The sequence below is a fragment of the Cynoglossus semilaevis genome, chromosome 13, assembly GCF_000523025.1.
Source record: "Cynoglossus semilaevis isolate Cse_v1.0 chromosome 13, Cse_v1.0, whole genome shotgun sequence".
NCBI lineage: Eukaryota > Metazoa > Chordata > Actinopteri > Pleuronectiformes > Cynoglossidae > Cynoglossus > Cynoglossus semilaevis.
In genome coordinates this window covers 16,676,378-16,688,978 of record NC_024319.1, presented here as the reverse complement: position 1 = coordinate 16,688,978, position 12,601 = coordinate 16,676,378, and the positions used below count along the sequence as shown (strand labels likewise).

The 12,601-nt window shown below is 41.1% G+C and overlaps 1 protein-coding gene across 1 annotated transcript in view; it reads right to left on the bottom strand.

Moving 5' to 3' along the window:
* znf407 (zinc finger protein 407) overlaps positions 1 to 12,601 on the bottom strand; it is a 136,136-nt gene that overhangs the window by 49,517 nt on the left and 74,018 nt on the right. The window contains exon 4 of the mRNA XM_017038216.2: positions 6,530 to 6,696. Coding sequence (XP_016893705.1) covers positions 6,530 to 6,696 — 167 coding nt within the window. The remainder of the gene's footprint in view (positions 1 to 6,529; positions 6,697 to 12,601) is intronic.

Genomic DNA, 12,601 nt, shown 5'->3' with positions numbered 1-12,601 from the left:
TCCTGCTTTTCCTTCTAAAACCAGTGGCTCACTTGAAGGTACAGTGTGTAGAATTTAGCAACATTCAGTGAAACGGGTTTTAACATTACTTTAGTCTAAACTTTCTATCACATATTTTTACCAAATAAAACTCAGGATAAACCCTAATTAGAAAATGACCTAAAAATTAAAAAAAATAAAAAATAATTCTGAGATTTTGGAAAATAACACTATGCTCTTTATTGTACTTGCATTGAACAGACAAAAACAAGGACTGCTTCTTTCTTTCTTCTTGTTTTTGATTTTGCTAAATAAATTCTGCTAAATAAACTAAGAAAATATTTCACTAAAATGTTGTTCTGCAAATCTTTAAATAAGTTTTATTTTTTATCATTTCCTTTTTTTTAACACAAAAAATTACATGTAGAGTAAACCATATAGAAGTCTAAATTAATATTTTGTTTAAAATGGTCCTGGTTGGTTAAAATGTATCTGATAAGTTATGACTAATGTTAACTTCCACCTAATCATGAATGAATTAACATGAATTAATGTAATGTCTTGTAAGGTTAATTAATGTAAAGCTCATCATCTGTCATACCAACATGATCTATATGTTTATACAAATACTGTATCATGGGGTAAAATACAAAAAGATTGCTTTAATTTTGAATCCTAATCTTTGAACTAGTTCCTCTCAAACTTCTTAAAGTACAAGTACAAATCCATGCAGATAAAAAGTATGTTGCTAGGGAAGAAAAATACGATGATTTTTTTAAACTGAGCAAATGTTGAAATGCAACTGAACAGAAAATCTGAGCGCTCATGTAAAAATATAGACGGGAGAGATTTGGAGTCGTTGACTAACGAGGGAAGTGTGAAGTGGGAGATGGAGAGAGAGCGACGGAAAGCGAAAAAAAAAAAAAGGAAAAGACAGAGTGAACAGATGAGCAGTGGCTCTTGTTGGCTAACAGATGAGCCGAGCAGAAGTCACAGATCACTAGTGTATATCCATCAGCGCTCTCACAGCTAACTAATTCCTCCAATCAGATGGATCCGTGTAAATATGTCAAATAGGGGACGGGAAATTGCCAGTGTGGTTTATTGACTGTGATAAAATCTGAAAAGCACCGCTGAACATAATTACATACTTGTCAGAGCCATAAAAATTAGCTTTATTATCAATGGGATGGTTTTGTACAACTTCATTTAGGGGCGATGCCTTCCAGATGGGGAGTGTGGAGAGCTTTTTTACACTCCTCTCTCCTGCATCTGGCTCTGTCATTAACAGCACGGTGTCCCCACTTTCTCTCTCTCTCTCTGCCTCCCTTTGAATTGTCTACCTCTCTCCATCTTCCTTTCTTTCCTTCTCTCTGCCATTTCACACACATAAACTGCGATGTTTGTGATAAAAGCCACGCAGGGTAACATATGCATGTGCGCAACCATTTTTCATATGGACAGAGACATACAGTATATGCAAATGCACACACACACTGACGGAGGACACGGACACCATCACGTGCACACCGTGCTACATGTGGCGGTGCTGCTCCGTGTCCATATTGTGCAGCGGCACATTGATGGAAACTCTGTGGGTGTCGCACAGTGGAGCGGCAGAGATCACCATCGACTTAAATATTCATCACAATGCTGATGTTGTTGAACTCCAGCTCTCAGCCCCACACACCCATAACACATTTGGGTGACTCTTCCAGCTGGGCCTCGCTGGTGCTCTGCTCCTCTTTTGCACAGATAGCAGCTTTCACCGAGTCCGCAGAGACAAAAACAGACTCAAGTTTTCCCTCTGTTGTACCCACTTAAAGCCACTCCACTGTGAGAAGAGTTTTAATGCAGTGCCACTTAGAAGGAAGAAAAACAACCCCTAAAAAGGTACATTTGCCAGTTCATACAAGTTCTCTCTCAGGTCCCAGTGCGCATGGCCTTTAAAAAAAAAAAAAAACAATCTCTGCATATAATTAATATTATCCCCCCATTACTATTGCTGTTTGAACAGTCGGATTTTCATGGAATCTGTGTTGCAGAATCTGCTACAAAGGGAAAATGTTTTCCAGGGCAAATGAACTGCGTCTGACTGCAGTTATATAGAACATATAGAACATATAAACATGTATATGTAAATATAGGCATAAATATACATATATAAATATTGTATACATATACAGTATATATTGTTTGACTGCACTAATGCATTAGTAAACAACGGTAAATGCGTTTTTTAAAGTTCTATCTCTAACTGTTAGTGTACACTGGTCTGGTAGCTGTGTCTGTTGTTTACAGATTAGGACATTGAATTAAAAGCAGTAGAATGCAAAGGATAAGACGTCACATTAAACATCGTCTTTCCGTCTCTATACAAAACAAGAGGAAAAGAAAAACAGCAAAAGCGCAAAAGGGAAGTTTGGGGTTTTTCACACTTCCATACAGTTCACGTTAACAGGAATAAATAATTTATGGTTAATAACCAATCCTAACTTGTGATCACATTTCCTCTGTAAAACTAAGGCATTGAATCCACATTTTAAAATTAATGAAGAAAACAGATGCATCAATAAAATATGCAAAAAGGTTTAAAAACTACATCAAAATACATAAATACTGATATCAAGAGGTGTTTTCTAAATTGAGCTTTTATTTAAGAAAAAAAAGGTTAAAACTTCCTCCTCCTGTATGTTAGTGTTATGACTAAGAGAACCAGACCAAAATAGCAAACATTAAAACTGTCCCCAATAGCAGCATCAGTTCCTAAAGGATGAAAAAAAAGTGTAAATATTTTTTAAAGGTAAATTTGCCTCTATCTCAACTTTTTGGAGAGTGTTGCACAAATAATTTCATGACCTTATTTAACTAGTAAAATGAAGCTGGTCAGTAATAACAATTGAAGTTCTTCTAAATAAAGGTTCAGGTAAACTAACAAACTATATATATATATATATATATATATATATGTATGTATATATGTATATATATATGTGGGTTTTCCCTTGGATATGTGATGTCTATTTCCTAAAAGTCTCTTTTTTCGGTCTTCAAGAAATAAAAAGACCTTCATGGCTTAAAAAAGCCCACTTTAACTCTCTGTACTCTATGTGGGTTACTAAGCACCTGGTCAGACCTTTCTGCACATGAAAAAAGCAACCAGTTATTCCTCTCTACTCTGTTCCCTCCCTCTCCTCCCTCTCTCTCATTACACCCAAAGCTACAAGACCCCACCACAGAAAAATCCATAGCCATCGATCCCTGCGCCCAGCTGCGGTCGCCACAATTATTCTTGAGGAGGAAACGCTGGCGATAAATTACATGTGTGCTATTTATCTGTTGTTCCGTGGTGGTGGTGGTGGGCTCTCTGAGGACCTACAGGGGGATGTCAAGGTAGCGATAGTACCAGAGTGACATGCTGCTGTCAGGAGGATGTGCTTGGCTGAAGGCCAGTTCCCTTTTTATCTAAACAGGAAATAATCCAATCCCTATAATCTGATCTTTATCCTTTACAGCCTCGACCTTCTGACCTTAAATCAACCCCTGACTCTGAGGCTGAAGTTCCAGAGTTGTGCACCAGATGTGAAAATGCACCAAATCAACAATTCCTGCAAATGCAATAAAGCTCTTCAACTTTCTGATTTTTTAAATGATTGGAAATAGATTTTCTACCTTTTTTTTTTTCAAAGCTGCATCCCAACCTCTGCTGCTGGCTGCAATTAAACAAAGGTTTTACTGAGAGAAAGGATGAACTTTGAAGTCAAAATATATAACCCCTTTTTCTAAAGTGTGTGAACATACACTCCATACAGCGCACGTATGTGCTCGTGCGTGTGTGTATGTGTGTTTTAAATAACCTCCGAGGAGTCTGCATGCGGCTATAATTGCCTCCCTCATTAGTTATGTTTTAGCAGGAGCGGATGGGAGGGCAATTAATTTTACCGCTTAATTTTTGACACCGAATCCGCCGCTGTATTGATGTGCTCGCCATTTTGGGTCTCATTTTTCAGGGAAATTAATTGACAAAGTGCGAGGATTTATCAGCATATCGCCAGATTAAGCGACAAACTGAAGCAATGAGGAAATCAATTGTGGCCTTGTCGCTGTGTTCAATCCCACACTCGCACACTCGCCCCCACCCTTCTCCACCACGACCGGGAGCCTGGGAAAAGCTGGGTGGGTCAAATGCGGCGCACTTATTTATTTATTTGTTGGAGTCGCTCATTCATCAGCCGTTACAAATGACCCTGGCGGCTGACGACCACTGAATCCCCCCACGCCCCCCAACCCCGTCCTGCCCTCCTCTGCCTCCCTCAGACACGACTTATGTGTGATTAACATAAAAAACACACAAATCACAGAGGAACAATGGATCCCGTTAGAGGCAGAGGACACAGAGCAAAGGTGTAAACTTTTTTTTTTCTTTCCAGGGGAAAAGAATGATCTGCGTGTCACAGAGTCCGACCAGGGGATGATGAAACTGGACGGTTTTTCTTGAGACTCCTCGGTCACAGAAATTGTTTTTTTTTTGGCAGAATGTTGTTGTAGGAGCGACGCAAAATACACAGATGGTACGTTTCTGTCAACTTTCCAACGTGGTTCACATACAATTTGCATTGACAATGAGGAAGATTTGGAACTGGATTTTTTCAGGAAAATCTGAAAAGATGCCATAAAACCGTCACTGGGTCTAAAACAAAAATATCAAACTTTTTCTATTAGGAACATGACTAATCAGATCATTGACTGTTAACTAACCACATAAAGAGTGAGTGAAGGTGAAAAAAACTTAAATTGAGGGTGACAAAAAATTAAAACCAATGTTTTAAGGTATCCGGTTTTGGGATTTAGTGGCTTCTATGGGTGAATTTGCATACTGCAAATTACAGAATGTTTTATATTTTGTATTGTAACTTTAAATGTTAATAATGAAACTTAGTCTGGACCAGACCTTTATTTTTGGAACTGCATCTTTATCCTGTTAATCATTTATACCCTTGAACACAAACACACACACGTGGTTACACGTTCAATTTCCCTATAATGACAGAGGACACACACACACACACAATCTCTCTCTCTCTCTCTCTCCACCACCTCACGCCTCTCCCTGTGACAGTTAGGTGACAGGCCGATGCCAGTCGCCTGATGGGAAATGATGAACGCTAGAAAACAAATGAAAATAAAAGGTCTAATTATGTCAGAGGTTCTTGACGTTACATCACTGTTAAAACACGTTTTAAATAACATCCAGAACGTCTCGTACCCACGCACGCACACACACACACACAGCAGGCACCCGTGACTGATGGAGGGCTCTCCTGCAAGCGCTCAGTCAGACTGTCAGGCCACTGGCTGCTGCTGCTCCTGTCATGGACTTAAAAGGGCATCAAGGAGCAGTGTGTGTGGGACATTACTGAGGCCGAAGGGAAACTGCTGGGCTGCAGCATAAAGACACTTTCAAAGAGGCTGACTTGGGTTCCTATCGAGGGGCTATTATTCAAGACAGAGTCCTCCCACCGCCCGCCGAACCATCTGTCTGCGCAAAGTTTTTAGAAAGGAAGATGGAATGAAAATGAAAAACACCGCCACAACTCAAAAGAAGTCCGAGTGTTCTGCACTTAGAGGAGTGAGAGGGGAAGGCTGTAAATACAAAGCCACTGTATATATGCTGTAGACACTGCTGTATGTACATAAATTACAGATGTTAAGAGCGAGATTCAAATGATAAAATTTACATTTCTTATTTTATCCTAACAGCTGTTATTCAGGTTCTCTGTGAGTGCAGCGGTGTCAGGGGGCAAAGACGACACTTTGGCTGCAGTAATTATCTAGATTCATGTTGAAATAATTTAAAATATATACCATAATAATTAAAACTGCTGTTGTTTTTGTGGCTGAGAGTCATATTAATGGACACTTGATGAGCAAGAACTACCGACCAGATGGATGTCCTAAAATACACGCAAATAATCACCACACTAAGACTTCAAGTGAAAAAACAAACATGGAATTCAAAAAAGTTTTCTTCCTTTTTGCAACTTAACGACTCCTAAAGATTTGTTTTGGCTGATTTCACACAACAGTGATGGTCTTTTTTGGAGGTAAAGGGTTTTAACCACTCGAAAAGACAGCCTGGCTGCAAAAAGTGCCAAGAACTAGTTCTTGACTTTCTGTGGATGTTGAAAAATCAGTACAGATGGACAAGTCATGGCCGCCCCCAGCCAAAAAACGTGTGTATATTTATTTCAAACAAAGCTGTGAAGATTCATAATTAATGTGAGATTTTCACAGTTACCACACCAACACTGTTTTGTTAGATGCTGTGCGTCTCTTCAGAAATGAAAAAAGCAAAACTGGTCTTGTCCAAATGTGGTGTTTCTAGACAAATAACTTGTTGTCCTCCACTCATAAACAACTGTGAATGTTAAAAAAAAAAAAAAAAAAAGGAATTGAACTGAATTTTTTCTACTTCCAAGTCAGTATGTTGGTGTAGGCTCAGAGCAGTAAATGGGTCGCAGTGGAGGTGGCTAGCATCTGAGTGTCTCACCAGTGTGTGTCCTGTAGTGGTCCTTCATGGCCGACAGGTTGAGGAAGGAGTAGTGGCAGGACGGCCAGGCACACTTGTACGGTTTCTCCCCGTTGTGCAGTTTCATGTGGTTGTTCAGGGCCCACTTTTCACTGAAGGAGCGGTCGCACAACTTGCATTCAAACTTCCTGCAGGAGCAGAAGAGAGGCGGAGAGGAAGTAAAGCAGGATAAAAAAGAGGGGGAGGAGGAGGAGCGGGAGGAGAAGAGGGGCAAAAAAACGTACAGTTATTTACTGATCCCAAAGCTGACATAAAATGCTAGAAAATCTACCCTGTGAGAAAGGAAATGGGGGCTGCTGGGTACTCACACTCACAGCCACGGAGCACAGGGCTGTGTGGGCGAGTCTGTTATTATCAACATGAGTCACTGGCATTTAGGGAAAGCCTGTAACACACACACACACACACACACACACACACACACAAAGAATGCAGTCGGCTGCTGGTGTGTCATGTCTGTATAAGCAGGCATTGATTTTTCTGTCCTGGCCTGCCACCTCCACCATTTATTCTCTGCTTTGCACCACGGCCCAGAGGACTAGAGAAATTCTGTAACAGTCCACACAAATACACACGTGCAGACACACACACACAAACAGCGTGACCTGCACACAGGCACACACGCATATATACACCACAAGGCCAAAGGGGGAAAATGGAGTTCACCTGTCCAGCCTCCCTGACCACTTAGCCAGGGCTAAATGAACAGTTAGCAGTGTTTCGCCCTCGTAGCTCTCTGTTACTGTTCCTATGTCAGAGTTTAATTTTTCAGTCATTTATGTTCATATCACTGAAATCAAAGTGATAATGGGCTAAAAGCACTAGGTGTTTGTGTGGATTCATTTTTGCTCATAATGCTCACAAATGTTTCCCAAGAAAATAAAAAAAAGTATATGTGGATCAAAACGCGACATGTGTCCTTTCTATATAGAACAGAATGGTCGTGTTTTTTTTTTATCTATGTATAGGAAGCTCGCATCTATACAGTAGTCAGCTGCTCTCTTATTAGGGCTTCAACAGAAACACTGAAGCAGAAACAATAGAAAAAAAAGCCTGTGCTTGAATTAATCTTTACCCCAGCGCTATAATTTAGGCACAGAATGACTAATGTGCAAGTCATAAACAAATGAAGTCGGGTTTTGGGGAGCATTCGTCTTGCAGCGAGGGCCATGTTATTTTAGGGAGGGCAGCTGTCTTTAAGTCCTGATTGTGTCGCTTAATCCCTGTGGTATCTGTTTCATAGCGAGCAGCATGACACTCACCTGAACAAATAATGACTCCAAGCAGCATGTAGCATGTGTCTGAATCAATAATTCAAACTCATACATCTTCTTTACTGGGAAGGGGTGGGGGTTGCGAAAGAGAATGAGATGGTGTAAGGGAGAAAGGGAGGGAGGGAAAAGTGGAAAAGGATGGATTTAAAGACAGTGCTGGAGAGGACGGACGGAGGGAGAAGTGTGTCCATTTTATTCTATAAGTTTCGTAGAGATTCATTTAAATGTAATATAAATTTACCCCTAAGCTACCTAAAGTACATTTTTAAGCTCAGTCGCAAGGATGCGGCTTCGAAATGCGACTTTATGACCCCGGTCTGCGCTGAAATATTTAAACATCACCCACTTTGCCCTCGTTCTCATCACCCGACACGGCAGAGTATTTATTTATTCCTCCAAACAGATGTAAGTTTGCATCAGTATTTCCTTCTCTTTCCTTCTCCCATGAGGTATTTATAGAACTGCTCGTCGCCCGGGCCGTCGTGGGAGAGGTAAATAAGATGAGTGAAGAGATGCTATCTTTTATTGTAAACATTATGCACAACACTCCTGCTTTATGAGCTAAACGGGCCATTGTTTATCACAGGGCGTAATCGCAAAGCCAGGCAGGCAGGCAGGCCTTGACGTGGGCACACAGGATGCTGGGATAGAGAGAGAAAAAAAAGGAGGAGAGGAGAGGAGAGGAGAGAAGATGGAGGAGTCATAGCTGGCAGAGTTGACTATCATTGGGGGTTTTGTAAGGATGAGAGGAGGGTTTGCGTGTGTTTTTATGGGATCAGATGGAGTGCTTTGATCTTGTCCCCACATGTCAGATCCCGTCACGATCCACCGTCCCGCCCATACATATGCATAGTGCCTCTAAACAGCCAGCCACCATGCAAAAGCAGAGGTAGGAGGTAGAGGGGAGAGAGAGGGAGATAGACAGAGTAAATGTGCTTACTTATGCATGAGCGTATGAGAGGGAGAGAAGGGGAAGATGGAGAAACACAGTAGACAGACAGGGAAATCTAACGACTTCAAAACTGGAAAATAAATGTACCTGAAGGTACAATGTATAACTATAGTAAAAAAAAAACAAACAGCGATTTTGAAAAAAACAAACAAACAAACAAAACAAAACAAAACATAAAAAGTATATTATCTTCAAGGAGTAAAACACACTTTCTAGATAAAGACTTCCAGTTTTTTGACCCACTTCCTTAGTTATTTTCTGTCTTAAAATACTCCAGAAATTAACAAAAAGTTGCCAAGACGTATTTTTTCCTCCCATTTTAGTTAACATTTTTTATTTCCTTTTCAAATTGAGGACACAAATAGTTTAACATGTGGATGTCTTTGCCTTTGCTTGGAGTATAAATGACATGAGCTATTTTACTGTCCGCGGTTGACACTGGTTAAATCTCCTCTTCAGGACACGCCGCAGGTTTCTAACAAGAGACAGATTTGGACTGGACTGCTGGGAAAAAATGTTTTCAAGTAGATAGACAAAACTTTCATTGTTGAACAAAAAGTGCTGAGTCACGGCCATTGCAAAAAAATGGTTTCTGAAAGGATGACCTCGTGAATGTTTAGGATCAAGGGAAATAACAATAAAGTATTTGTCGTCAGTTGAATGGTTAACAAGAACAGCTTAAGCAACATTTACAGACATTTGATGTTATTTGGTTACTGGTTACCTTGTCAAAAAGGCCAAACCATATTTTGAAGCAGAGATAAGGGTGTTACATTAAAACTATATAAAAATAGATTTATATATAAAAAACCGAGGTCTCTAAAAGAAGAAAGCGTTCCGAGTATGAGCTGATGATGAAAACAATCGTTAGCTGCAGCTATTGTTATATGTATCACTTATTTCCCCTGCGTGTCTCTCCAAAGACACATGTGTTGAGTAAAAACATTGCTAATAAAACTTCAGGGACTTGAGATTCTGCAGCAATGCACCCTGGGATCACAGGTCTCGTAGAGTTTCAGGTGTGACTTTCAAATGAGCCCTCGGGTTAAATTTTGGTATTATTTTACTGCCCACTTTAAATTTAAAATGCATGCAGGATCTGTTTAAATCACAATCAAAACAAATACTGACTGTAACCCCTGAATACACGTGAGAATATAGAGTTTCTGTACAGAGATACTCTAACAGCCAGTCAGTAACCTGTCAATAACTTCTCTTTCCAAATGTTTTCCATATTATCTGCAATAATTTCGACACTAGTTTATCATCAAGTCAAAATAGTTTTCCTGAAATGCTAGTCATGCAGACTATTGAAATCCTGGTGTTTGAGATTTATCATTTTTCCCATCATTTGAATTATGATGTGACACTGAGCAGCAGCTCGTGACAGGACTAATAAAAAATTAAAAACAAAAATAGATGAAAACATAATTTATTATATAACTCCATCTCTCCATCTATCCCCTCACAATACTGCCTCCAATTAATCCCTCATTTGATCATAAGGCAACGTAGCGTGATTGACAGCCGGGGCAGGTATTTTCAAAGACTGCAGGTCGGGCTTTTTCCCTGTACATGCAGTGACGGCTTCACACTGCTGTGTCTATACTGTCACTCATTATCACATCTATACTGTGTGGTGGTGTGATCCTGTCACCAGTTCAGTCATACAGGGCTGCAGTCAGAACATCACAGGCCACATTGGCCCTAAGTGAGATATAAAGTCTCCAAGGAATAGATACAGTAACTATAACAGGGGGAGGAAAGACCTGACTCACTATCAGCCCCAAGTGGTGAGGTGGTGCCTCTGAAGGTGTTTGTTTACTGTGGACCACAATCTTGATGAGAATTAGTGGGAATTAGTTTGTGTGATATAGTGGAAATAATAATCATTTTCAAAAATCATAATTATGTTAATAATTAATGCGGCTCTTCTGTCATATTATTATTCCGTCTCTGATTTCCTTCTCGTGTTGTCCAGTCAGGGTAAGTGGAAGTAACCAAGCGATGCTCTCACACCGTGCAACGCCGAGACGGAAAAGACGGAGAGAGGCCGACTCTCGCCCCGAGCCAAACTGACACAAACAGACAACTTCAAAGTGAAGACTGTTGTTTATTTGGTGAGAAAAAAGGGGAGGGTGGAGGGGCCTGAATAGAAGACGGGGGAAAAAGAGAGAAAATTTATCTGATATGCAACTGTCAGGAGAGCATTTTCACATGCAAAAGAGCGAGTGAGTGAGAGAGATTACCTAGAGGGAGGAACATGACAGCATTCACTAGGGTCAGGATGGATCATCATCATCTTCAGCCTCCTCCTCCTCTCTGTCTCTCTCCTTCCATCACTCTATCTTTATCTCGCCCCTGCTCTGTTTTCCTCCCTCTCTCCTTCCTTCCGTTCTTCCCCCTTCGCTGCCTTACCCCCCTTACCCTCATCCTGTTTTCAGACTCCATCACTCTGCACTTCGACAACACGGCAGCTTAAATCCAGACTAAATTAGCTGAATGAAGATTAAATCATTTGGCCCTGAGCTCTCCAAGATATTGGGAGGAAGACTGAGTGGGCCTTAAATGCTGTCTGACTGGGTTCGGACCTACATACAGTATGTGTCTGAGGACAGGCTCGTCCTTCAATGGCAGTCAATTGAAACCTGATTAGAGGAGGGTGTTGGGTAAAAAATGGGGAAAAGATTAAATTTCTAAGACAACCGCTTCCTAAGTAAGGCCACTGGCTTAGTTGTTTTTTTGTTTGTGCACAATGTCGACTGATGACAGGCTTGTTCCAAGGGTAAAATATCAAACTAGGCAACATCATCGCTCACAGTCCTGAGGAGAGACACTCTACACAGCGCTGCAGGCGACGTGGTTTTGTGGGCACTCAATTCAGCTTCCTGGAAGCTGCTCTTCAAACATTAAAATGAACAGCGGCGACACACTCAGGCCTGCTGCAGCCGATGCGAGAACAGCACACGGTTTTGCTGCAAAAGTGAAGCCCATCTCACAGGAGCGAGTCCGAGAGAACCGAGCCGACGGAGGGCGTTTCAAAGTGGAACATCTATTGAGTTATATCACACTGAGACCTGCAGGAGTGTACAAGGCGGCGTGTCACACAAAACAACATCTAAAACCTCCATGAAGAGGCCACATGTGTCTGCAGAGTATTGTAGATGAACCTCCTCCGAGAGGACTGTTCCTGCATATGACTGCAATATAAACAATGGCACACAACAGAGATGCTGCTGCTGATTTATGTTTACCTTCAATCCCGGGAGAAGGAGGAGGAGCAGCAGAGAGGGTGGAAAAAGATAATGAAATAAATAATAAAAGACCAGGCCCATCAGATAAGCTCCTGTTTATCCCGCTGTAGGGCAAATACAAATTGTCAATTTAATGAACATGGTGGACGTGATGAAAGCGGGGTGAAGGAGCCTGCTGCCTGACAAACAATCAGGAAATGTTATCTTAATATTGTTGTGCTGTTATTCAGCCCATAACTTAGGGGGTGGGGAGAAGGCCACAAGGAAACGGAGGTGGCATAGAGGGGAGAGAACGGGGAGCAGGGAGTCACAGAGGCCACGTCCCTCTGTGGTAGCCATGTTATTGCCTGTTTTTATTATGAGCCATAGCTCAACGGTCCCAAACACACTTTGAAATACACAAACCTAAATGTGAGTCCGGCGAGTATGTCCTCACACACGCACACACACAGAGACAAACACACACGGAGTCTTAAATTACAGTGTTTTCTACGAGAGGATGAAACAACAGGATTCGGAACAAAAATTCCTCAAAAGGATTTACTTCGTACAG